The 27810-nt window shown below is 46.2% G+C and overlaps 1 protein-coding gene across 2 annotated transcripts; it reads right to left on the bottom strand.

Annotated features, from left to right (window-relative positions):
* Nucleotides 1-1056: 1056 nt before the first annotated feature.
* On the bottom strand, nt 1057-26064 carry RCC1 (regulator of chromosome condensation 1). 2 transcript variants are annotated; one of them, XM_028738668.2, is made up of 10 exons: nt 25962-26064; nt 20975-21044; nt 19043-19230; nt 17861-18040; nt 17636-17759; nt 16474-16596; nt 14301-14456; nt 12512-12631; nt 11060-11212; nt 1057-2960 (listed from the first exon to the last, which is right to left on the bottom strand). In XM_028738668.2, exons 2-10 carry the CDS (start codon nt 21030-21032, stop codon nt 2788-2790), a joined length of 1275 nt encoding a protein of 424 aa, XP_028594501.2. In that variant the 5' UTR covers nt 21033-21044; nt 25962-26064; the 3' UTR covers nt 1057-2787. The 2 variants fall into 2 exon arrangements, with proteins under 2 accessions (XP_028594501.2, XP_028594502.2); XM_028738669.2 differs by having other exon boundaries at nt 25950-26045.
* Between the last annotated feature and the right edge of the window lie 1746 nt (nt 26065-27810).

Below are 27810 nucleotides of genomic sequence, written 5' to 3'. Positions count from 1 at the left end.
AGAGCACCTCCTTCCTAATGAGTGAATACACAGACCATTCATAGCAGTTTCCCTATCTTGGGCCTCCAGCTGTTTTTGGACTACAATTCCCATCATCCCTGACCGCTGGTCTTGCTAGCTAGGCATGATGGGAGTTGTAGTCCAAAAACAGCTGGAGACCCAAGGCTGGGAAACCCTGATTTATAGTGTGGACCAGCCTTCCTAAAGCCCAGCACCTTTCACATGTTTCAAGTCCCAGCAGCCCCAGATGATATGGCCCATGGGATTCGTGGTCCAGCAATATCTGGAGAGCTCCAGGTTGGGGAAGGCTGATATGGCGGTTACTTGTATATATATATATATATACATACCATCAGTCTGGTATATGATGCAGGTGTAGAGGAAGAAATACCATATCCCCAAATTTTGCTGAAGATTTCAGGGCCTCATTCACACCATACATTTAAGGCACAGCAGAACCACCTTGAGAAGTCATGGCTTCCCCCAAAGAATTCTGGGAGATGTAGTTACCGTAGTTAAGGCTACAGAGACTTGCTTGGAGACCCCTATTGCCCTCAGAGCTGCAATTCTGTGAGTGGTTTAGCAAACCCTTTCTCTTCGCAGGTAACTGAGAATTATAGCTCTTCCAAAAGTAACAATCTTTTTTTTTCTGCACAGCTCGTTTTATTTTTGGCTGGAAGCATCTCATGGCTGGCTGATCCCTGCTTTTGTCTACACGGGACAACCATTTTTAGATTATTTTTTATTGCACATAGTGTCGCTCCAATGTTATTTCTGGTTACTATTATTATTGCATCTTTTTGGTTTTGAATTATGTTTTACATGCTGCTGGAAACAGCCTTGAGGCTCACCTGAAAAGGCAGCTTATTAATATTTTCAGTACGGCAATCACCCTATTCTGAAGCTGAGTTGAGTAAGCATCCCATTTTTTGCTGCGTTTGCAAGCTGCGCGCCCCTAAACTTCAAATCGGTCCTAGGGATGGTGTATAATAAGCAATAAAAATGCAGGCGACAAAAACAGAATCAACGGCCCTGCAGAAGATGCACACTCAAGAGTTATCAAAACTCAATTTATTTCAAATGTTAGAATTTTTACAGATTCACATCTCTCCTGCAAAAAAATAAAAGCCACTTTTTGCTTCCCTTGCTTCCTAAAAACAAAATAAAAACAAAATAAAAATACTCAGGGCGCCCAAATATTGCCGACAACTCGGCATTTCCCCAAACACAGCCCATCGTAGGGCTAGGCAGGATCTTCAAAACATGGTTGAAGGAGACAACAGCAAGAAAGTGGGCAGAAAAGATTGACACACAAAGTTTCTATCCCATTCGGATTACCGCACACGATCCGTGCGTCGGTACAATCTGGCTATTTTTCCTCCACTGGCTTTACCAAAGCCTACATCTACCCCGCAGAGCCAACACTCAGCACAGGGTGTTGGACTCCAACTCCCATCATCCCTGGCTGTTGGCCATACAGGCTGGGGCTGATGGGAGTTGGAGTCTAGCACCTGGAGCGATACAGGCTTCCTGCGGCTGATGCAGGTAGAAACTAAATACGGGTACCAAGATGGAGAGTCAGGGCAACAGCTCCCTTGCAACCTCCCAGGATTACAGACACAGCTTTAAAAAAGCAGCCGTCTACAGGATATAATCAAAATAATAGAACCGATGCCTCTACCTCAAGTATTCTGAATCAGGGAAAACATTTGGGCACAGGCAACTTCCCTGAACCGTCACACAGCCACCCAGATGGGAGAAGCTGCACTCAAAGACTCTGGAGCTCTTGAAAGGACAGGCAATGGTCCTTTGGGGCTGTGGCAGGCATGGCTAACCTCTGACCCTGCAGATGTTGGACTACAACTCCCATCATCCCTGACTGTTGGCCATGTCAGCCGGGGCTGATAGGAGTTAGGAATCCAACCACATTGGGAGGGTTGCACATTCCCCATCCCTGTGCTCCCGAGTCACTCCGCAGCGGAGTTCGCAGCTGCCAGAGAACTCTTTAAGACATCCACGTGTATAAATAAGGAACCAGGGTCACCCTCAAGAACCATCTCTGCTTCTAACTGCCCACCTTGCCTCGGCCAGGAAGGTGGCAGCAGAAGCTTGAAACTACACCTAGATTAAAGAAAAGGCAATCCCCCCCTTAAAAACAGCCTTCTCCAAACTGGTACCTGCCAGGTGTCCCTAGACTACAACTCCCATCATCCCTGACCACACCGGTTTGGGGCTGATGGGAGCTGGAGTCCATAGCTTTCAGAGGGCACCAGGTTCGGTAAGGCTGCCTTTGATGGGTGTACAAGTTAATCCATCTCCCAGGACCAAAGAGGGAATGAATGCCAAAACTGAGAAAATGGTAACTTTTGAGGTGAGCCATTAAAAACTGGGGGGCAGTGGCGAGCAAGGGAAGAGTCTAGGAGATGAAAGCCCCGGGTTTGATGGCGAAACCAGGACAACTTGTGCAGATTTCAGAAGCAGGGCAAATCAGATAGCGGAGAGGGAACAAAAGCACCATGTGTTTCCAAAGCCAAATGCTATCCCTTGTCTTGTTTATTTTTTAATTTTTTTTTAAATAAGACCTTGTCCTGACTATCAATAGCTTTGAGAGCAGTGAGGGAAGCCATTTTTTAAACAAATACCAACATCTTAAGGGAATTATTTTATATTGGCTAATTTTTCTCCCTAGAGAAATATCAGAAAGTTTTCCGCAGGAGCCCCGTCCCCCAAGACTCAGGAAAGTGCTGCCCCCTGGGTGGTTCTCTCCGGGGCTGCAGGAACAGTTTGTCAACTCTGCCGTTCCTTCACGAGGAGGACGGTGTGCTGCCCTCCGCCGGTCACCGAGAGAACGCTGCGATTCTCCAGCTGCTGGCCAGACATCTGAACGGGACTCCAGGCATCCTCTTCGTCCCCAGTGGCAAGCTGGAGGTTAGACCCCATGCCCCAGGCAAATGCGCGGCCTACGGAGGACAGGGAAAGTAGGACAATGAAAAAGAGCCCTAAGCAGTTGTGCCCTAAGCTGGCTGGGCAATGCATGCCAGGGCTTTTCACATAACCATTGCATATTATTCACAGAATGCAATATTCAGTTTAAGTTTCTAGACCTCATGAGTTAAATTATCAGAAGACCAAAAATTCTTGCTTTGGGGGAAAAACCAAAGCTCAGAAACTGGAAACGTCAAGGCCAAAATTTAGAACAAGTCTCGAACTACAGTGGTACCTCGGGTTAAGTACTTAATTCGTTCCGGAGGTCCGTACTTAACCTGAAACTGTTCTTAACCTGAAGCACCACTTTAGCTAATAGGGCCTCCTGCTGCTGCCGCACCGCTGCCGGAGCACAATTTCTGTTCTCATCCTGAAGCAAAGTTCTTAACCTGAGGTACTATTTCTGGGTTAGCGGAGTCTGTAACCTGAAGCGTATGTAACCCGAGGTACCACTGTATAAATATTTAGGAATGGCAGTCCAGGCATCAGGGTCCAACAAAATTCATATTAACTCAAATGGGTGTGCCGGAGAAAGATCTGCAAGCTTTCCTTAAATTTTTTTAGAACTCAAGGGGTTTTTTATGTCCCCGTGGCACTAAAATTATATACAGTGGTACCTCGGGTTACATACGCTTCAGGTTACACACTCTGCTAACCCAGAAATAGTGCTTTAGGTTAAGAACTTTGCTTCAGGATAAGAACAGAAACCAATACAACAAAGAAGGGCCTCAACATCAGGAGCAGCAGGAGTTATAGGGGCTACAGGAGCAACAAAACCAAAAGTCATGACTGCAGAAGATGCTCTGACAAAGGCATTAAACAGAATTAATGAATCTTTAGAATCTTTAACAAAACAAGGAGCAGAGACAAGTAGACAAGTAACAGAAACAAATAAACGAGTGGCCGAAATCTCAACCAAAATTGATTTAAATACTGCAAGCATCAATGAACTGGGAAAGAAAGTGAACTCTAACACACAGTCCATTGAGAAACTTTTGGAGGAATCGTCTACAACCCGGAAAATCGCAGAGGAGGCCAGAGAAGTGGCAATAGCTACGCAAGACAAGATACCACCAGTCCAAGAAAAATTAGCTGACCATGATTTGACACTCTCCATGATTGAACTACAGAGGAAGGAGCGAAACTTAAGAATCCGCCTAGTGCCAGAAATTGAGAAGGACAACCTGGCGGAATTTTTGACAACTGAAATTTTGGAATTCTGGAAACTGGACCAAGAAAAAGAGGATCTCAAAATAGTAAGTGCCTTTAGACTTGGATTTAAACAAAAGAAAAACAAACCAAGGGATTGTCTCATAACTTTAAGATCTAAGGAAGAAAGAGATAAAATACTGAATTGGCACTATCAAAAAACTCTGGAAATTGGAAATTCTTTTGTGGAGATCTTCAAGGATATCCCGAAGCTGATTCTTGATATAAGAACATACTACAGAGACCTGACTACCTTGCTGAAGAGGAACAACATTTTCTTCAGGTGGGAATACCCCCAGGGCTTATCCTTCAAATTCAGAGGAAAGAAAATAAGGATTAAGACACTGAGTGAAAAAGACAAATTCCTGCGAGACTACGGTGAGGACCTGCAGAAAGAGGTGGATCGTGGAGAGGAGACAACTGTAAAAGGACTGCTGGATGTGGCAAACCTATCCTTTGGACTAAAATCAACGACAGAGGAGGAAGAACTTCTTGGAGCGGTAGGTGGTAAAGACAAATAATATCAATATGGCGCTGAAACTTTTAACCTGGAATTGTAATGGTTTGAACATGCCTCAGAAGAGAAGAAGGGTTTTCCATGTTTTAAAGAGAGAGCAATTAGATCTGATTTGTTTACAAGAAACACATGTAACAAGATCAAATAGAAGATTACTTATAAATAAAAGATTGGGACAAGAATTTATTTCGTCAGATAAAGTCAAGAAAAGAGGCGTGGTGATATACGCTAAGGAAAAATTACAACCAAAACTAATCTTCAAAGATGAACAAGGAAGGACCCTAGCAATTGAAATACAACACCAGGGAGAGAAACTTTTGATTGTTGGAATATACGCGCCGAATGAAGGAAAATCTGAATTTTACAAGAAACTACATGAGATGCTGTTGGAATATATAGACTATAATGTAATCCTGATGGGAGATATGAATGGAGTAGTATCTACAAATATGGACAAGGCACAAAGACAGACAATTACAAAGGAGGGAAGGTTACCAAAGACCTTCTTTGAAATGACTGACAATATGGATTTAATTGACATCTGGAGAACAAGGCACCCCTTAGAAAAGGAGGGGACCTTTTTCTCTGAAGCTCAAATGACATGGACCCGAATAGATCAAATCTGGGTTACTAGAGGAATGGCACTAAAGGTAAAGAATGTGGAAATCTGCCCAAAAACTTGCTCCGACCACAACGCAGTAAAGATGGAGATGAAACGTACAACATCTGGTTCCTATAGATGGAGAATGAATGACACCTTGTTTAAAGATGAAGAAGTTCTTAAAAAGGCCCAAAAAACTTTGAAAGACTATTTTGAAATAAATTTGAAAACAAATGTGGAGAAAAGAGTGATCTGGGACGCAAGTAAAGCTGTAATGCGAGGATTCTTGATACAACAAAATGCAATAAAAAGGAGGAGCCAAAATGAGAAAAAGGATAAGATTTTGGAAAAGATAAAAGAAGGAGAAAAGAAATTGAGATCAAAACCAAAATCACAAGAAATTTTGAGAGAAATCAAATTTTATCAAATACAATACATGGAGCTGACGAATCACGAAATAGAATGGAAAATTAAACAAATGAGACAAAAAACATTTGAATCAGCAGATAAATGTGGCAAACTCCTGGCATGGCAAATAAAGAAAAGACAAAAACTGAACACAGTTACAAGTTTAGAAATAGAGGGAAGGAGCATTTATAACCCAAATGAAATTAGAAATTGCTTCCAGAATTACTTTAAGCAACTATACGCACAAGGGCCGCAGAAAGAATCAGATATAGCTTGTTTTCTCGAGAAAAATGGACTACAAAAAATCTCTACTGAAAGTACAGTACTGTTAAATCAAAAGGTGACTGATCAGGAAATAGAAGGTGCCATTCAAAATATGAAACTGGGCAAATCTCCAGGACCAGATGGACTGACTTCCAGATACTATAAGGTTTTGAAGGACTGGCTTTTACAACCTTTGAAGGAAGTCTGCAATGAAATTTTGGAGGGAAAGAGGGCTCCTGAAACGTGGAAAGAGGCGTATATTACACTTATACCAAAGACAGAAACTGAAAAGACCCAACTTAAGAACTACCGTCCCATCTCCTTATTAAATGTGGATTACAAAATTTTTGCTGACATTTTGGCAAAGAGATTGAAAAAAGTTTTGATGGAGGAGATACACAAAGACCAAGCCGGCTTTCTTCCGCGAAGACATTTATCGGATAATGTAAGGAACATAATTGATATTTTGGAAAAGCTAGAGGTAGACATAAACACTAAGGCAGTTCTGATATTCGTGGACGCGGAGAAAGCCTTTGACAATATTTCTTGGAGTTTTATGAAAAAAAATCTTCAGGGGATGGGGGTGGGTCAAGGTTTTGAAAATGGTATAGGTGCAATTTATTCAGAACAAAAAGCGAAGTTGATTGTGAACAATGTGGTAACGGAAGAATTTAAGATAGAAAAAGGAACACGTCAGGGGTGCCCAATCTCACCTCTACTTTTTATTTCTGTACTGGAGGTTTTGCTGAACATGATTAGAAGGGACCGGATGGTTAAGGGGGTGCAGGTCGGAGCAAAACAATACAAATTGAGAGCCTTCGCAGATGACCTGGTATTAACTTTACAAGAGCCAGAATCTAGTACCAAGAGAGTTCTAGAACTGATTCAAGAATTCGGCCAAGTGGCAGGATTTAAACTGAATAAGTCAAAGACTAAGGTAATAGACAAGAACTTAACACCCCTTGAGAGGGAGAGGTTTCAGAAAGAGACAGGTTTAAATGTGGTTAAGAAAGTGAAATATTTGGGTATAAATATGACAGCTAAAAATGTGAACCTGTTTAAAGACAACTACGAGAAAGTGTGGACAGAAGTGAAAAGAGACTTAGAAATTTGGTCAAATTTGAAACTTTCCTTGTCAGGCCGAATCGCAGTGATAAAGATGAATGTATTGCCTAAAATGTTGTTTTTGTTTCAAACATTACAAATTGTGGACAAGGTAGAATGTTTTAAGAAGTGGCAGAAAGATATATCCAAATTTGTCTGGCAGGGCAAAAAGCCCAGAATAAAATTTAAGATATTAACTGATGCAAAAGAAAGGGGGGGATTTGCCCTGCCAGACTTTAAACTTTACTATGAAGCAGCAGCATTCTGCTGGCTGAAAGATTGGTTACTTCTTGAAAACACAGATATCTTGGATTTGGAAGGTTTTAACAATGCGTTCGGATGGCATGCTTATTTATGGTATGACAAGGTCAAGGTCCATAAGGCATTTAAAAACCACATTGTCAGAAAAACACTGTTAAATGTCTGGACTAGGTATAAAGATTTATTAGAGAATAAGACACCTAGGTGGCTATCACCTATGGAAGCCAGAGCTGTGAAAAAACTTAATATGGAAGGAACTTGGCCTAAATACTGTGAAATCTTGGAACAAGAAGGTGACAGATTGAAACTACAGAGTTTTGAAAAGTTGAAAGATAAAGTGAGAGATTGGCTCCATTACTATCAAATTTTGGAGACATTTAATAAAGATAAGAAAATTGGCTTCCAGGTGGAAAAATCTAAACTAGAAACAGAACTGCTAGAATCCAATACAAAAACTTTGTCTAAAATGTATAATCTGCTGTTAAGATGGAATACTGAGGATGAGATGGTTAAATCGGCAATGATTAAGTGGGCTCAAGATGTGGGTCATAATATTATGAGTGTGGACTGGGATCAGTTGTGGACCACCGGAAGGAAATTTACGGCATGTACAGCCTTAAAGGAAAATATCATGAAAATGGTTTATAGGTGGTACCTAACCCCAGTCAAACTTGCAAAAATTTATCATTTGCCCGATAATAAATGTTGGAAATGTAAGGAGACTGAAGGAACATTTTTTCACCTTTGGTGGACGTGCCCAAAGATTAAGGCTTTCTGGGATATGATATATAACGAATTGAAAAAGGTATTTAAGTATACCTTTCGGAAGAAACCAGAGGCCTTTCTCTTGGGCATGGTCGGCCAATTGGTGTTAAAGAAGGACAGAACTTTTTTTATGTATGCAACAACAGCAGCAAGAATACTCATCGCAAAGTATTGGAAGACACAAGACCTACCCACTCTGGAAGAATGGCAGATGAAGGTAATAGACTATATGTCACTGGCAGAAATGACGGACAGAATTCGAGACCAGGGGAAAGAGACGGCGAGAGAAGACTGGAAGAAATTTAAAGAATATCTTAAGAAATACTGTAAAATTAATGAATGTTGAATGATATTGATATGGAATTTAAGTGGTTGTCAGCTGTAATGATTAAGAAAAGGGAAGGAATTTGGAGATTTAAACAAAGCTAAAGGAGGGGATTTGCTGAAAATACTAATAGAAAATGGAATACAGTAAGGGAAGGTATGAGGAGGTCGGGAAAGTAAGGTTAAGAAAAGAAGGGAAATGAAATTATACTTGTTCTGTTTTTTGTTTGTTTTTTTCTTCTTTTTGAGTGTTTTATTTTTCTTTTGTATGTTTTTATGACTGAAAACCTAATAAAAATTCTTTTAAAAAAAAAAAATAAAAAAAAGAAATTGGGCTCTGGCGGCGCGGAAGCAGCAGGAGGCCTCATTAGCTAAAGTGGTGCTTCAGGTTAAGAACAGTTTCAGGTTAAGAACGGACCTCCGGAACGAATTAAGTACTTAACCTGAGGTACCACTGTAAAGCCAAAACAGTGGCACAGCTCCTTTACGGATCCTTTCTGGACCCGCCTCCCTCTCGTTCATTCCCCTTCAAAGAGTGCAATCCAAACTCCTCAGAGCCCTTCTACAAGTTCCTAGATGCGTTCCAAATGCAAGGGTCAGACTAGAAACAGACCTCATGAGGGCAGACTGTTGTGACCTGAGCAACTTAGGGGCTCAAAGCCTCCATCACCAAGGATCCCAGTCAGGAAGGCCTGCAAGTCTTTAACTGAGATTCCTTTCGTTGGGTCTCAGCTTTAGCTGTGATTCCTGCATTGCAGGGGGTTGGACTAGATGACCCAGGGGGTCCCTTCAAACTCTACAATTCTGTGATTCTTCAGCAGAGCACATGCGTTGCCTGCAGAATATCCAAGGGACAATCTATGGCATCTCAGCATCTCTGACAAAAGCCTCGGATATCAATACAGAGCTAGATGGACTAATAAATAGCAACTTCCTACATTCCCATTTTCACAAGTATTCTGAATACATGAATCCATTGTATGGGTTTACGGGGGGCGGGGGGGGGGGAGAGTGTTCCAAATCTTTCCACGCCGACTGCAGAAACCTTTTCAAATTCCTCTCAGAGAAGCGAGACCTGCAACAAAATGTTGCAGCGTGGTATGCTCCCTGTCCAGGATTCGAGACACCATCATTCCATTCTCTTTTCCCTGTTTTCCTTCCAGCACCCGACAGCTACACAACTTTTAGAAGACACCTGAAGGCACCCCTGTATCAGGAAGTTTTTAATGTTTGACGTTCTATTATATTTTTATATGTGTTGTGGAAGCCGTCCAGAGTGGCTGGGGCAAACCTATGAGCAAGAAGCTGGTGTAATTAACTTTAGGTAAAAAGGTAAAGGTACCCCTGCCCGTACGGGCCAGTCTTGACAGACTCTAGGGTTGTGCGCCCATCTCACTCAAGAGGCCGGGGGCCAGCGCTGTCCGGAGACACTTCCGGGTCACGTGGCCAGCGTGACAAAGCTGCATCTGGCGAGCCAGCACAGCACACGGAACGCCGTTTACCTTCCCGCTGGTAAGTGGTCCCTATTTATCTACTTGCACCCGGGGGTGCTTTCGAACTGCTAGGTTGGCAGGTGCTGGGACCGAACGATGGGAGCGCACCCTGCCACGGGGATTCGAACCGCCGACCTTTCGATCGGCAAGCCCTAGGTGCTGAGGCTTTTACCCACAGCGCCACCCGCATCCCTAATTAACTTTAGGCCAGATCAAAACCCTGTGGTGGCTGCTGTTCTGCCTCAGCCTGGCAGAGGCAACACAAGGCTTCAAAAGTGTTCTAGGCCAGGCTGCCAGGACCTGTGGGATCCAGCCTAAACACCCCCCTCTCTGGCCCCACCTCTGCCGAACATCCAAAATGCCCTTTTGGGGGAGCCTGCACCAGCCTCAGCTCAGCCGGCTGAATCCCAGTTGAGCCAGAATGAGAAAGCGATGCCAGTGCTGGGGGCTTAAGATCAGCTGAACCGCTGCATCCTAAGCTGCTCACCTTGCCATTGGATCCCCCTCCCCCACAAGACACAAAGTCATTTCAATGGGTCTACCCTAAGTAGAACTTAGCTGAATGCCCTCCACCTGTATACTCAAGTTACTACCGATGAGTAGCCACTCACTCCAGAGCTTCATTCATAATAATTAATAATAATAATAATAATAATAATAAATTAATAAATCTTATTTATAACCCGCCCTCCCCAGCCAAAGCCAGGCTCAGAGCAGCCAACAACAATAAAAGTAACACAGTTTACATAAAATCATAATCAACTAATTGAAATGCATTCTAAAATCAATTCATTCTAAAATCAATTCAAAATCAAATTAATGGCAACCATTCGGCTAGAGTTCTATGAGGATTACCGGAGGGGGTCAGGCTGTGCCCTGGCCAAAGGCCTGGTGGAACAGCTCTGTCTTGCAGGCCCTGTGGAAAGATGTCAAGTCCCGCAGGGCCCTAGTCTCTTGTGACAGAGTGTTCCACCAGATCGGGGCCACAGCTGAAAAAGCCCTGGCTCTAGTTGAGGCCAGCCTAACCTCTCTGTGGCACAGGATCTCCAAGATGTTTTTGTTTGAAGACTATTCCCCACAGCGCCACAGATTAGGCACCTGCCAACCCAACGCACGGCTCAAACTCACCGTCTTCCGTAACCGCAAAGCCAACCCGTTCCCCACAGGCGACCGATGACGCTTTCGGCAGCCCAGGGACAGCCGTAGGGGCGTTCTTGTCCGACGCTCCCTCTCCCAGGCCCAACATGCCGTAGTCTGCCCTGCCAAGGCTACACACGGTTCCTGCGGAAGGTGGGAGAAGAGACGTCGCTCTGTTAGGAGAGATTCGGTGAAGAGCGCCACAGGTTGGCTTAGGATCAACGAGGGACCGACCATCACCCAGACTGCGTGAGCATGAAGGCTGTTTGGGCCACAGCCCTCTCTGAATGTCTGAAGAGCTGTTCAACGGTCTCCCTCAGGAGAAGGTGGTCTCTCCTTCCTTGGAGGTTTTTAAGCAGAAGCTGGATGGCCATCTGACACGGATACTCTTAGCTGAGATTCCTGCATTACAAGGAGTTGGCCTAGATGTCCCATGGTGTCCCTTCCAACTCTACAATTTTGTCACTGGAGAGAGGTTGCTTAACCTGACAGGAGTGATAAGGCCTGGTTCCCTTTCATACATTCCATGAATATAGTGGTACCGCGGGTTAAGAACTTAATTCGTTCTGGAGGTCCCTTCTTAACCTGAAACTGTTCTTAACCTGAAGCACCATTTTAGCTAATGGGGCCTGCCACTGCCGCCGTGCCACTGCCGCACGATTTCTATTCTCATCCTGAAGCAAAGTTCTTAACCCAAGGTACCATTTCTCGGTTAGCAGAGTAACCTGAAGCGTCTGTAACCTGAAGCATCTGTAACCCAGGGTAACACTGTAGTTCCACACAGATCCTCAGCTATCTGCACTGCACCATACAACAATGTGGAGGGGGCTGCCTGGATGTGAATTAACCTGTGGGTTGTGTTGCTTAGCTATCACTGTATTGCAACAGGAAAATATCCTTTGCCTTTGCAAGCACACTACTTTCCACTCGACTGTGTTGAGTGTGGATGGTTTGAAAGCCTTAAATGAATATATTTTTGACTGAGGGGGGGGAATTACAGCATTAAAAGAGTCCTGTATTGAGAAATCCAACCCCGATTTCACCAAATCATCTAGGGCAGCCCTGGGGCCATGGCTTAGTGGCAGAGCAACTGTTATGCATGCAGAAGGTCCCAGGTTCATTCCCAGGAAGGGCTGGGAGAGACTCGCTTACCTGAAACCTCCGGAGAGCTACTGCCAGTCAGTGTAGACACTGCTGAGCTAGATGGACCCACAGTCTCGCTTGGTATAAGGCATTTATGTTCCTTGGTACCATTGCCTCCGCTCCTTTGAAGTCATGGAGCCTGCAGCCCTCCCGATGTTGTTGGACTACAACTCCCATCATCCCCTGCCAGTGTGGCCAGGGATGATGGGTGCTGTAGTCCAACAGCTTCTGGAGGGCCATAATTTCTCCATGCCCGTATTATGTTCCTCTCCTCCAGCCCATCAAAGAGCAGCCACTCACCTTCCGAGTCCAGACACACAGTGTGATGCTGCCCAGCTGAGAACCCAACCCAGGATCTGGTGGAGTTCTTGAACGCTGTCAGAACCTTTGGCGAATAGTAGGTGTCAATTCCTTGTGATCCTGGGAGATAAGCAAGAAAACCCAAGCCAGTTAACAATGTGTAATGTATAGTTATGGGAGAGAAAGAGGACTTGAAAAATTCAACCTGGCATTTTGGAGGTTTAAATCTCAACGCATCTCGACATAGTCTCAGCCCCAAGCTTACAGAGGTTGCCACCAAGTTAGTCTAGAATGATCTGAGACTGGTGTGGGCAACCTTTTGTCCCCAAGGGCTATAGCAGCAGCACACATGGACACTTTTGAAGTCTCTCTCTTAGCTGAGGCTGAAGAAGGGCAGACCCGTCTCCAGCCCAGCAGGAAGAGAAAAACCCTTTGAAAATCAATATTGCGCCTTGGGCCCAAGTCCATCCACTTTGGAATCATTTTTAGACCTTTACACAGGATTAAAAGGGGGGGAGAGGATGGGTTTCCAAATGTGGAAGAAGAATCTAATCAGGGTTCAAGATCTTGTAACTAAGGGATTGGTCACTTCATACACAGAAGTTAAAATCAAGTTTCAAGGCAGAAACCCCAGAGCAAAAATCTATTCATTTTTGGTCAAATAGGAAACTGAACTGAAATGATTATTTCATGAAATGGGTCCAACAACGAAGGGAAAAGTCCCACTGGATATATGGGAAAACCTGTGGAAATCTGCACATGAATTTTCTTTAAATGTAGAGAAGAGAAAACTGTTTTAAAACCATGAGAGCGGATTGTATATCGCTCATGTAAAGATAAATAAAATCAACAAAATCTATCCAGACACATTCTGTAAGGGCCAAAAAGGCAGGTGTTTGACTTTTTTTTAATTAAAAAGGGAGCAGGCATCCAGGGGAAATATGTTTGGCAATCCATATCCGCCATTGCACCCAATGTGTTTTGACTATACAAAATTTGGCTTAAAGCGCAATCCACGGAACGTAACCCCTGTGTAAGCTGGGAGCCGCCTGTACTCCCTTCTGTTTAAAAAAAAAAAAAGGAGGGGACCACAAAAACCCTTTCCTTTTTTTCAAAGGCTAAGGTGTTTCATGGCGTTACTGTTTTCTCCAGGTTATGAAAGGGAGGGAGGGAGATATCCGTACTCACACAGCAAGGGGCATCTTCATTTTCAAAGTGTTTTTTCTGCTAAGGTGGAGGAAAAGGCAAACCCCAGCAAAGAGAGACGCCGTTTCCACTACCACCTGTTTGGCAGGCTGAAGGGCAGGGGGCACAACTGCAATGGCCACGGGAGCAGTAGCAAATTTGGGTACAGCAAGATAAAAATTTGCTTCAGCAGCAATGGGCAAACAGTACAGGAAGAAGGGGAAAGCCCTACAGGGCCTGCAGGATACAGATCTACGCAGCGGAGGCTGATCCATTAAGGCACACAGGACAGGGCACCATTGACCTCCACCAGCTGTGTGCTGGTCACCCAGTTTCCCACCCAAGGGCTACCAGCCATCACCGCATCTGCCATTTAAACACTGATTGTGGGAAAGGTTGCTGCATGTTCTTCCTCTGTGGTGCAATCCAGGTGCTGGGAGCTGCTCCCTTTTCCTTGGCAAAAGAGGGGCAACCGAGCCGACCCCACCTTCCCTCCCGCGAATTTGGCACATTTTGGAAGACCCTCGAAAAACAGCTCCCGCTCCCACAAAGTCCACTTGGCTCCTTCTAAGCCTGGACGGCAGCACACAGGTGGCCAACTCACCCAGCTGGTAGTAATTGGAGAGGCCGAACCCAATGACATGGCCCTCCTGGGTGATGGCGATGGTGGAGTAAGAACCGCAGAAGACGTCCCGGATCTGCCCCTTGGTCTTGCAGCCTCTCTGCTTGATAGCGACAGCTTGTGGGAGCAGCAGCCGTTCTGGAAGAGAAGTGGCGGGAGGAGGAATGCTTAGGAGGATTGGGGGGGGGGGTTGGTAGAAGGAAGAAGCCACCCAGCACAAAGATGCCCTGGGTGGCCAAGCCTTCCTTCTGGAATATAATGTAGGCTCACTTATGGGAAATCTCAAAGGTCTCCTGCCTGGGTCCCCTCCCTTTAAGGCCATCCCTGTATAGCAGGTGTGGGGAAACTGGGGCAGGGAAGAAGACCAAAGCTCTCTACATTGGCCCCCAAAGACTCTTGCCAAGCCTGTGACAGGAGCATGACAGCAGTAAATGACACCAAGTAAGTTGGAGTTAGGGATGCGGGTAGCGCTGTGGGTTAAACCACAGAGCCTAGGACCTGCCAATCAGAAGGTTGTCGGTTCGAATCCCCACAACATGGTGAGCTCCCGTTGCTCGGTCCCTGCTCCTGCCAACCTAGCAGTTCGAAAGCACGTCAAAGTGCAAGTAGATAAATACTGTAGGTACCACTCTGGCGGGAAGGTAAACAGCGTTTCCGTGCGCTGCTCTGGTTCGCCAGAAGTGGCTTAGTCATGCTGGCCACATGACCCGGAAACTGTACACCGGCTCCCTTGGCCAATAAAGCGAGATGAGCGCCGCAACCCCAGAGTTGGCCACGACTGGACCTAATGGTCTGGGGTCCCTTTACCTTTAAGTTGGAGTTACCATATTTTTTTGTGTATAAGACTATGCTTTTAGCTTTAAAAAAATTAGGCAAAAATTGGGTATCGTCTTATACATGGATAGTGAATGCAGAGGGGGGACGTGCGATTAATGGCAGCAGCAAGCAGGAGATTGGCAGCAGCGATTGGGCGGGTGATTGGCAGCTGTGGCGAGGCTGGGAGGCGATTGGCTGCGGCAAGTGGGCAGGTGGGCTGTTGGTGGCAGCAAGCGGGCAGACAATTGGCGGCTGCAGCAAGGTGTGCGATCGGCAGTGGCTGTGACAAGCGATCGGCAGTGTCGGGCAGGCGGGTGAGCAATTGGCGACCTCCCCCACCCCCCCCAAAAAGCTAAATAACTTAATTTATTAATTTTGGGTTTAAAAAATAGGGGTTGTCTTATACACAAGGTTGTCTTATACACGGAAAAATACGGTAACTCTCTATTGGCAAAAACAGGAGTGTCAGGCCAAATAAGCACAGGAACTCATCTCCGGCAGGTCTTGCCCCCATGAAGCAGTTGCTAAGACTGAAGGTCCCCTGCCTTTCCACAACTGCCTAAGTCCCCTCCTGAGACTGTGAAGCCAACTTCTCCACCCTCTTCACGCCTCTTCTGATTCTAGGAGACTGGGGGAGGGGAGATCGTGAGAGAGGGGGAGACGACTCCTCACCAGCTGGACTCAGCTTTCGGCTGAGAGTTAATGACTGTTACTTCAACACTCTCTCTCACTGCCCCAATCCACTCTCAACATGCACCCCACTCCATCATCACCAGTGACGCGGGGCAAGAAATGTCCCAGCGCCTTGTTTTTCCACATGTTCATTCACCACTATGAACAGATTCAAAATGCAACTGCAGTATTATTGGGCAAGCTTGCCACTGTCAAACTGTTTTGCTTGAGTTCCAAAATACAAGTGAAATGCATGTGCGAAACTAGATCACTCTCTAGAGCAGAGGCAGCCAGGCTAGTGCCCTACAGAGCCTGTTGGACTCCAACTTCCATCAGTTTCAGCCAGTTTGTCCAATGGTCATGGATGACAGGAGTTGGAGTCCAGGAAAATCTGGAGGGCACCATGTTGATAACCCTACTCTAGAGCATCAGAAATGTTTCCAATGCAAATTCTCAGAGGAATTTTGGGGGGGGGGACACAACAACAGGGCATTTTTCCAAATCTATTTTTACCCTAAATTGCATAGATTTCTCCCCCCCCCCCAAACAGAATGGAATCTATAAAGTTTTCCCGATTCAAGATTTTCCAGAAAACCCTTATCACTGGTCACCACCGCCCTCAGACCACTCCAAAGCAACAGAATGAATCAAATGCCAATAAACTCACCCAATCCTTTTCTTCCTCCTCTGGCAGTGAAGACTTGGGGGACTCGCCCCAGTTGGCCGTTGTCTCCGCAACCACAAGTGTAAAGTCCTCCCGCCATGGACACTAATGCCAAGTGATGGCTCCCTGAGAAGCGAAAGCAGAGGCATAAAACTACCCCATCTGTGATGAGCTGGTTCTTTAATCCCACACCAAGCAATTAGGTTTCCAAAGCATGGTTTTGATTGCTTGGGTGGGAGACTGGGACATTCTTCTGTGGTTGAATTAGATACCTGATATCCCACCTATGGGAGACCGCACAGGAAATTACATCAAGGAGGAACACGGGAGAACAAGGAAAATGTCCTCTTTACTACCACCCAAAGCTATCAACTTGAGATAACCGCTTCAGTCTCCTATACAGGAGGTTTGGGCTTTAAAGGAAGTAAAAATTTGACACTGGAAAGTCAACACACCAGTTTGCATAGGGGGAAATGTTTGCTGTGCATCACTCACTGGCCAGGTTCACACACAACACAAAACCAGGGCTTATATAACTATGCCTTAGTGTTATGTGTGAGCCCTGCCCAGCAACTTAACAATGGTCTGTTTACTGCCAACCAACTTCAGTCTGAAGTCATGGTTTGCTGTTGGCTTACAAACCTTGACTTGTTTTACCTATGGCTTTGTGTTATGTGCAAACCCAGCACTCATCCTTATGTATGGTTTCTTTCCCCAGTCTACACACAATCAACACACCTTAGCTGGTTTGACAGTCAATGCAAAGCAGATAGGAAAATCGGCCTAAGGCAATTAGGGATTTTTAAAAGGCAAAATAATATTAGAATTGGAGCTGTCAGAGATGCAGAAGGGAAATTGTGTTTTATTGCTCAGGAACTTGGCAGTCATATATATATAGTATTCAACTAATTTTTATATTATAGATGTATGTTCTGTATTATTTTAATAATACTATTGCCTCATACAAGTTTGTCATGGCCTTTGGCTCGAACAATAAACTTATGAACTAGAACCTCACACACTGACCAAGGCACAGGGCAAGAACAGCTGGCAGACAAAAACTTTGGAGCAACAGGTCATGGTTTGTTTGACTGCCTGAAGGACAGCTCCCTGTTAAAAAAACCACAGTTTAGTGTGATATGCAAACCAGGCCTCTGTGACTCACCTGAGGCAATTTTAACGACTGGCACATCCAACTGCAGCTCCACAGGAACAGCACTGCCACTGGAAGACTCCAACTGCTCTCCGCCCTTCAAAGGAGCAAGTAAACCAATGACTCCATTCTCATCCTGAGTAGAGGCAGATGCACAAAGAGAAAGGTTTAGCTGGCAATCCAGAACAGAGGGGCTGAATAAGTCTTTATTCCTCCAAAGCAAGGCAGGCAACATACCCGGAAAGCTCCCCAGATGAAGACACGCCCGTCGTCTGTCAGTGCCGCCGTGTGGCTGTCCCCAGCAGAAACCTGCACCACCTTCTCCTTCAGATCAACAAGTCCTGGCAAAAAGTCGGACCCCTCCTCTGAAGTGTCCCTCCCCAAGGCACCCTCGTCGTTGCAACCAAAAGTGTAGATCTGCAAAACAGGAGGAAACGTAAGAAATCGTCTTGCTGGGCCAGACCAGAGGCAGATCAAGTCCAGGCACATCCTGATTTCCACAGTGGCAGATGTCTCTGGCAAACCCACATGGAGGAGATTAAAGGCCAGCAACTGGTAACTCAGAGCTACCATGACTAGCAGCCATTTCCCATGACTCTGTCTATAGGGAGGGCCATAGCTCAGTGGTAGAGCATCAGCCTTGCATGCAGAAGGTCCCAGGTTCAATCCCAGGCATCTCCAGGCAGTCCTGGAAAGCCACTGTCAGTCAGTGTTGACAATACTGAGCAAGAGGGACCAATGGCCTGGCTCAGAATAAGGCAGCTTCCCCATTTTAAAGCCATCTATGGTGCTTGCTGCCAACACAGTTGTGGTCAAAAAGGGCTACACTGTGGAAAGGGAAACCAAGAGGAAATCCAAGGGCCCGTTATTTCAGATGGAGGGCTGAGACAGTGTGACAATCAGAGAACAACTTTCAACCAGAAGGGAACACTGCTGCATCTGCAAAGCAGCTTGAGCCGCTGGTCTTCAGTAGGGGCAGGACTCACAAGTAGGTCGCCACCATGTCTTCATCACCACTGCCTGTCTCGTTGGCACAGGGGTGGGGAAATTCAGGCCCAGGGACCACATGCGTCACTCCAGGCCTTGGGACTGTTCCCAGGCGGACACTTTCCCTAGGTCTTGCTTCACACCCTCCACGAGGCTGGTTTCTACACACACCTCCATCCTGGCATTTTTCTGAGTTCAAAATCAAGTTACAGCCAGGCAAAATTACTTGGGGTGCAAAGAAGGGACAGAAAAGGGGTGTGGGGAAAGGGCATGGCCTAAAGAGTGTCACAAGGGCCAGACAGAAGCATAGAGGGTCTTTTTTGGCCTCTGGGCCTGAGGTTTCCCCCACTACAATGCTTTGGGGGTTTGCAAGCACTACTAAAGGAATGGATATGGTTACGACGCAGGTGGCGAAGGGAGAACGAGACTCACTTGGCCTGTTTCACTGAGGCACACCGTGTGAACCCCTCCCGCTTCAGCCTGGATGATCTTCTCAGGGAGCTGCAGCAGGGCAGGCCTCTTCCGCGCCAAGACGTCCGGTCCGAGGCCCAATTGCCCAAGGTCGCCCTGCCCCAAGGTCAGAACCAGTCCGGGCTCCGTCTGGTGCGACTGATGGCTGACTGGAGAGGAACCGTGAGGAGGAGTCAGAAATGGAATACATGGGGCAGGGGCAAGAGAAGAAGTATCACATGACCACCCAAATCCATTCAGGAAGCTCTCGGCTCAGGACCCAACCGTTCCAAGACTAGCCAACGTAGGGCCCTCCTGACGTTGGGCTCCAACTCCCATCCAACCCCAGCCAGTATGGTAAATAGCCAGAGCTGCTGGGAGCTGCAGCCAACATCTAGAGGACAACAGACAACTAATAGCACCCTTAGCAAACTTCATTTCCCAGGATTCCTTCAGGGAAGGCATGAGTGCATCATACCACGTCATGGTGCTGATGGGGTCTTAAACAAACATGGCTATTCCACATCAGTTACAGGCTTTTGTGAGCTTTGAAGGAACAAGAATTGCACGTGACAGCAGTTGCAACCCACAGCAGCCTCCGACGGTACAAAGTGGGTGGGTGGCAGAGAAGGCTCTCAGCAAATTGGCGTGGACAGGCCAAGACAGTGGACTCCCCCTTTACGTTCCAGGCACCCATGCACATAATTGCAGAAAAATGCCAAGCACCCTGGAGAGCCCCCCGGGTCGGGAACAGACCCATACTAGAGTCCGAAAAGGTTCTCTTCAGACTCTGGTGAGGATCTCCTCCTGAACCAGAGGGGCAGAGGAGCTTTGTGGGACTCGCTAGCCTCCCAACTTAACAGCTGACATGCGAGGTAGCGCAGCAACATCAGCCACTTCCCTGTGCATCAGATGTGGAAGCCCTGCTGATCCTCCTGCTCGCGCAAAGACCCTCCCCAGAGCCCAAAGAGGTTGCCGTCTTCAGGCTCCTGGGAGGGTCTCCTCGCAAACCGGGCGCTTAGTGAGCTGGTCAACCAAGCCCCACCGTCCCTCTGGCTCATGCTTGGTTGACCAGGTGCTCCCCCTTTCCAGGTACCATTTCTGGGTGCCCGGCACCACACACAAACAGAACATGAGTAAATAGGGAGTGGCCTGTAGTCATTTATTATTTTTATGACTTATTTCAAAAAGCTTAATGAACTATTGGGTGAGATCCCAATAGATTCAAGTTACAAGAAAGAAAATTCTGAATACACATCAGGAAGAAGTTTCTGACGGTTAAGACCTGTTCGACAGTGGAACAGACACCCATGAGAGGTTGTGGACTCTCCTTCCTTTGAGACTTTGAAGCAGGGGTTGTCACTGTTGAAATTCCTGCATTGCAGGGGGTTGGACTAATGAGCCTCAGGGTCTCTTCCAACTTTACATTTCTATGATTCGCTTTGCATCCAATTGTCATAGACCAGGGGTCTGCAACCTTTAAGACAAAATGAGCCACTTGGACCCGTTTCCGAAGAAAAAACAACAACTGGGAGCCGCAAAACCATTGCAACATTTAAAACAAATATATCTCCGAAGCCGCGATCTGACAGTGGGCGGGAAGGTGACGTCGGGACGGTGCGTGACTAACACACTCACCGCCCCCATGCGACGTCACAGCCAGTACAGCGCCCGCCACAGTGAGGAGTGTCGGGGCGCACAATGTGCCTCCTCCCCTTGCTAGTATCCGCCCCGGAGCCGCGGCAAAGATGTAAAAGAGCCACATGCGGCTCCGGAGCCGCGGGTTGCAGACCCCTGTCATAGACTGTGTGATCCTCATATATTTTGTTGTTTCTATGGCTTGTAAACCACCTTGTGTAAAGAGATATAGAATTGCAGTATACAAATTAAATGACCAATGGAACGCAACCTCACCTTTAGTCCGCTTCACTTTGACAGCGTCATCTTTTTCCAGCACCCGTTTTCTTGGCATGTTTCTTTAGTGCTGTTAGGGAGGGAGAAGTGGAAGAAATCCCCAGTCAAAACATGAAAGGCTGGCATGGTCCAAAACACAGCAGGATTACTTCGCTGGAGCATTCTTGAGTTCTCTTTCACGGGTACAGTGCTTCTTATATTTTAACTGGGAAGCTGTGAGTTTAATGGAACACCTGAAGCCATTTTCTGAACTGAAAACAAATACTCCCTTTTTTTAGGTACAGTGGTTTTCGTGCTCTGTTTGTATGATCCCTGCCCTTGTGTTTCATAATGCTCATAGAGCTGTGAATCTCTGATGAAAACATCTGCCTTTCTGTTTCCATAGAAGACTGCTCTGTCCATCTACAAATATTCAGCAATATGTTATGTGTCCCAAGAAAGTTTGTAGGAGGCATCTTGAAGTGTTTTGAATCCCCACCCCCAAATATATTTGGCTACCGGAGGGAAGGGCAGATCACAGAAAGGGAACCTGGGCCTTCCAAATGTTGGACCCCCATTCAGTGTGGCCAATGATAAAGAAGGATGGGAGTTTGAGTCCAGCCACATCTGGGGCCCACAAGTTCTCCATCCCTGCCTTATGTTCTACAGCTGCAGCAAGAAGGTAAATAGGATCCTTAAGTAAGAAGAGAAGTGTTGGATGAGACCAGGAAGACGATGCCAATGCAGAAAGGGAGAACCTGTCCCTCAATAGCGATGAAAATGTTTTGGCCGCCAAACTTTCAGAGCCTAACCGAAGCAAATTCTAAAGTCAAAGCCCTCCATTGTTCCACATCTCCCCAAGGCCATTTGCCATGGTGCCTGGCCAAAGAAATTTGGAGGGGGGGGGTATCATTATCATTATACACACAGTGCCTCACTGGCCCCAGGGCCACCTGTTCCATCCTCTCATGGTTTGGCCTGGAATAGCACAGCATCAGAAAAGATGTGAGGGGGAAATTGCCATTTTTTTAAAAAAAAGGACACAAGAAGGATCAGAAAACGCTTCGAGGCATCATACATGGTTGACTTTGGGAGATGCTTAAATGAACACTTTTCCAGCTCCAATGAACAGGGGTAATGTGTGAATAACTGGATTAGGGGAACAAAGGCCAGCTCTGGCAAAGAAGAATTTTACTTGACGTACTTTGCACAATGCAGGAAATTAACTTCACTGGTATTAACGCCAAGCCCCCTGCCCCACCACCAGCCCAGATTCTGCACTCAGCGAGTTATGCAACTCATGCCACTTTGCACAACTTTTGGAATACGCTTGTTTAATTTAACAGTAATGCAATGTTGAAGACTTTTTATTGGCTGCAATGGGAATGTGCCTCTTTGGCTTCAGCAGTCATGGCAAAACTTGTTTTTTCTAAAAAGTGTGTAATTCATTGCAATAAATCTAAGTATCGCAGGACATCAAGGACACAGATTCCTCAACACAATTTCTGCAGGAGAGTAGATGTCACGTAATCTGGTACGTTTATTTTAGCACCATGAAAACAAACTAGATTCATGTTTGGCTTTGGTCTAATCTATTTAGGGCAGTTTTATGCCACTTTAATTTCTCTGACTGCCCCCAAAGAACACAGAGAAATGCCGTCTTGTGCACTGGTGAGAATCCACAACACAGGGCAGGAATTTCTCCAGGGCTTTATTTTTCCGTGGGAAATTTCCCATTTCATAAGCTCATTAGTACCAACGAATGGATGTCAAATGCAGGCACAGTGACTAGGCAAGCTTCCCCGTTTCAATGTTTTTAGCTTTGCTTACTAAATACAAGTAAAATAAACATGCTCTCACACTAGAGGCATCACAAATAAATACAAGGCAAACTGAAAATGTTCCAGTGCAAATTAGGTTAATTTGCACAGGAGACATTTCCAGAAAACTTTCCAATTCAAAATTCAAAATTTTCCAGGAAACTCATACCACTGCTGAGAATTCTTTATTTGGGATTCCTAGCTCCTAGTCTCACAAAACTACAATTCCCAAAAACACCCTGGGAAATGGCCGACTAATAAATCAGTTTGCATCTGTACAGTATTGTGCATGTATTTCCCTGGTATGATGCGCCTTCTAAATCCCTTCCCAGTGCAATATCCCATATAAAGAGAATAGCTGGAAGGTTCCATTGAGACAGGACTATGCCCTGCTGCCTTTTTAGCCTTTTGGGGTGTAATTTTGTGTGTTTCTTTCTACACAAGTGAGGAAGCGTGTACAGTCTTCAAAGAATGGGGAAAAGATCTCAAAAAGCTGGCCCATTCTCCAGGGCGCCCTGATGCTGTTAATCAGCATGGAAAAAGTAATAAATAACAATAACAATAGGAATAGACACAGCTAGTGAGACTAGGCATAAAGACTTTGACTGGCAGCAGGGTCTCAAGTTGTATTTTCCATCATTTAGTACTACCTGGTCCTTTTAACTATGGATACCAAAGACTGAATATGGGATCTTTAACATACAAAGCATGTACATTACTACTGAACTATGATTCTTAACTGACCATAGTAAGTCCCCCCTGAGATCAGATCAAAGGTCTATGTATTCCAACCTCCTGTTCACCTAAGGAAAACTGTGGGTCCCCAGATGTTGATGGACTACAACTCCCATCATCCCTGAGCTCTGGCCTTGCTAGCTAGGGGTGATGGGAGTTGTAGTTCAACAACATCTGGGGACCCACAGGTTGAGAAAGGCTGCCCTAAGGGGCCAACCAGATGCCAATGGAAAGCCTATAAGCAGAACATGAGAACAAAAGCTGGGCACTTACTCATCATAGAATTGCAGAGTTGGAACGGACCCTGAGGGTCATCTAGTCCAACCCCCTGCAATGCAGGAATCTCAGCTAAAACATCCATGACAATTGCTATGGACTGGAAGCTGTCCTGCACCAGATCTAATTGTCCATCTGCACTAAACATTTAAAGCAGTATCATACCGCTTTAAACAGTCATGGTTTTCCCCAAAGAATCCTGGGAACTACAGTCTGTTATGGGTGCTGAGAGTTGTTAGGACATACAAACACACATATAAAAAGGTAAAGGACCCCTGACAGTTAAGTCCAGTCGCAAACGACTCTGGGGTTGTGGCGCTCATCTCGCTTTACTGGCCGAGGGAGCCGACGTTTGTCCGCAGACAGTTTTTCCGGGTCATGTGGCCAGCATGACTAAGCCACTTCTGGCAAAACCAGAGCAGTGCACGGAAACGCCGTTTACCTTCCCGCCAGAACGGTACCTATTTATCTACTTGCACTTTGACGTGCTTTCAAACTGCTAGGTTGGCAGGAGCAGGGACTGAGCAACGGGAGCTCACCCCGTCACAGGGATTCGAACCGCCAACCTTCCGATCAGCAAGCCCTAGGCTCAGTGGTTTACACCACCCACCACACACATACAGACCTACAATTCTTAGAGTGGTTTAACAATAAATGCCTCTTCCCGGTGAACTCTTGGGAACTGTAGTTCTGCAAAGGGAATATCAAGAGGCATGCAGAGGACAGCTGGGTGGCTTGTCACTATATTTTTTTAAAAAAACAACAAACACAACAACAACAACCCTGCAGTAGATGCTCACACAGCAATTAGAATCACAGAAATGTAGAGTTGAAGGGACCTTGCACAACTGCATTCCACTTCTCTGCCAATGAACACCACACCTGTTCAATAGTTCCACCTGCTGCACAGCTGAGGGCATGAGAGGCTGTCTGGAAACAAAGATGAGCCCTGATTGCAAAATAAACCAGTTGTGCTGATAGGCAAAAGGCAGCTAAGAAGCCAAGCTTCAGATCAGAAAAGGCACACACACAGAGTTCATTTTTTCTCTCTCTGCAGCAACCAAAGAGACCCAGATACCTCGCTAATCCCTCTCAGTCACAAATCCCTGGACTACAAAACAGGGAAATCAATACTGGCCTACCTAACAGGGTTGTTGAGAGGATTACAGAGAAAGCAGAAGTGAAGTGCTTTGAACACCCAACACCCTTATACACTTTTTTAAAAAGAGAGACAGAAGAAAAAGTGGTTTATAAACTAGAAAATAAATGTAAAACATTATCATTATATTGCAACTACTAAAATGTATCAGTGAAGCGTCCTGTTGTTCAAACAATGTTAGGTTGTGTTTGTGAGAAGGCTCCCTGGACTTACTTGGTCAAAAAAGAAGGAACTGTAGGGTATATTTGAGAAGGAAAAGTAAGATGCACCTGAGAACTGGGTGAATGCAGTCTGAGTATTATCTCTTCTGACTGACACATGACACGTGAAGAAAGAGCCTTCGGGCCAGATTCAACTACTCAGTTCCACCACCAGATGCCAGTGCAAGAAATCCAGCTGTCCCGAATCTCCCACCCACGCACCCACCTTCCTGTTTATGGGATGGCCTCTGGTCCCAGTACTACCAGGGAGAAAAACACCTCTGCCCGCTTTCTCCACCCGCGGATCATTTTACGCTCCTCTATCATGTTCTACCGCCGTGCCCCCACCCCACCCCCGCGCCAACTCCCCTTCTATTTCCCTTTCCCGCAACTCTCAAGGAAGCTGCCTGGATTTGAATTTCCCGCGCTGACGCTCCCTTCCTTTCCCGCTGTTGCAAGCCGCCCGAGGAGAGAGGGAGGGAGAGAGAACCTCCGACTTTCTCCTTCTCCCAGGAAACGTTCTCCCAGGAGGGAGCGCGCGCGCTCGCCACCCGGCTTTGGAACGCGAGCCTGCAACTTCGCGTTCCATCCGTAGAACGTTCAGACACCAGCCATTCCGCCCGCCACGCCGCTCTCAAGCCACGTGGGGACGAGGCCGGTCGGGCCCTTCCAGAACTTAAGACGAGATTCAAAGGGGGCGAAGCGCACCAAACCCGGGCTGGTTCTCTTTCTCACCCCACCGCAACCGACCGACCTGGGCAACCCCCGTTCCGCCATGCTGCTGCTGTCGGCGGCGGCAGACTCACCTCGTTACTTACCTTATATTCGATTCCCCACTCCCAAGTCCGACAAGTCTTCTGTTCCTCTTCCCCACAAGCACTCCCTCTGCCTTGCCCCCTCCCCCCCTCCCCTGGCGTCCTTATCCGTTCGAGCATGCGCACTGAGGCGCCCCGGCGCAGATACCATTGGCTGGCAAGAAAGGAGGAACAGAGAAAATTTACTCTGGAGCGCCAACTATCGGCCGCTGCAAAGGGAAAGGAGATCCCATCCCCCAACCATTCGAACAAGACTGAGGTTAAATAGGAGAGGTAAAGCCCGGACGCTGCTTCAGAGGGTAGATCACTGATCATTTGGCTGAAGCCTGAATACACGTACGCATGGAATGATCTTAATAAAGTGGGCTCTTTTTCAGGCCACGATCCTAGTTACACTTAGCTGGAGGAGTAAGTGAACACTACAGAGTACCTAGACAGGGGTCAGCAAACTTTTTTAGCAGGGGGCCAGTCCCCTGTCCCTCAGACCTTGTGGGGGACCGGACTATATTTTGAAAAAAATTATGAACGAATTCCTATGCCCCACAAATAATCCAGAGATGCATTTTAAATAAAAGGACACATTCCACTCATGTAAAAACATGCTGATTCCCAGACCGTCTGCAGGCCGGATTGAGAAGGCGATTGGGCCACATCTGGGCCCCAGGCCCTAGTTTGCCTACCCATGATCTAGAATTTGGCTGTATAGTTGCAGTCCTGCACACGTTTACTTGGGAATAAGCCCAAATAGACACGGGGGGGGGGGGGGACTTGCTTGAGCGTCAATGTGCCTCAGGTTAGGCTGCGTGTCTTTCAAGGTGGGCCGGAGCGCAACAAAACTCTGATCATTACTTTTATTGGTAGTATTTTTACCAAAAATAAAAATAGTATTGCTTTTACTACTATATCCTGCCTATCTTCAAAGAAGCTGAAGGCTCACCCAATTTCCATTTTATGCTCAAAACAACCCTGTGAGATAGGTTACCCCTCACAGAGCTACAATTCCCAAACAACCCTTAAACAACAGTGCCCAGAATTCTTAAGAGGGAAAGAAAGTGCTTCAAAAGTGTTCTAAAGGTATATAGCATTGTACACAAGCCTGTAAGTCCAATTATCCCTGAAGAGAAATTTAGCTGGAGTGAACACAGGTGCCATGGAGGAAGGATTCCCAAACAGGGTGGGGAATCTGCCCCTTTTCTCTTGGCCATGCTAGCTGGGGCTGATGGGAGAGTCCATTTGGACCCAACATAGTAATCACTGTCTTGTCAATCATCCACTCATTTTGCCAAGGGCTTTCTTCCAGCAAGGGAGTCTCTTACAAAGGGGCTTAGAGAAGAAAGTTCCCACATAAACCTTAAAACCAGGAAATGAACACACCCCACCGAAAACCCTCTGTATTGGGACTCTTCTTCAGTGGATGCCCTTGGGATTTGGGAAAGTGAACTATAGGAGTGTACTTGCTTTCCTGTCTCACACAAGATGCTTTAGTGTCAAAACCAACAGTCAATCTACCTTGCATTCAGACTGGCAACAGCTCTCCAAGGTTACTTTCCCTGCCCTACCTGGAGATGTGGGTGATTGAAGCTCAGCCCTTTTGCATGCAAAATAGATGCTGTTCCAGTTTCAGCTTATCCCATGCCTGCTGCAGTTGCTGTTTGAACAGGTAATTTGGGAGGGCAGCAGCATGAGTCACTTAATTACAGGAAGCAAAGTTTTGCAATGCACAGAATACATGTACTGGCCAGTAAAGATGGATTGTTTGATTAGTTAAAGGTCAGGCTGAGCAATCACAATGCACTAAAAATATACCTTCAATGGTCACATGGTCCTGTTTTTTAAGTTTTGCACACCATTT

Source organism: Podarcis muralis, chromosome 7 (assembly GCF_964188315.1).
Source record: "Podarcis muralis chromosome 7, rPodMur119.hap1.1, whole genome shotgun sequence".
Classification (NCBI taxonomy): domain Eukaryota; kingdom Metazoa; phylum Chordata; class Lepidosauria; order Squamata; family Lacertidae; genus Podarcis; species Podarcis muralis.
This window is presented reverse-complemented; position numbering and strand designations above follow the sequence as displayed.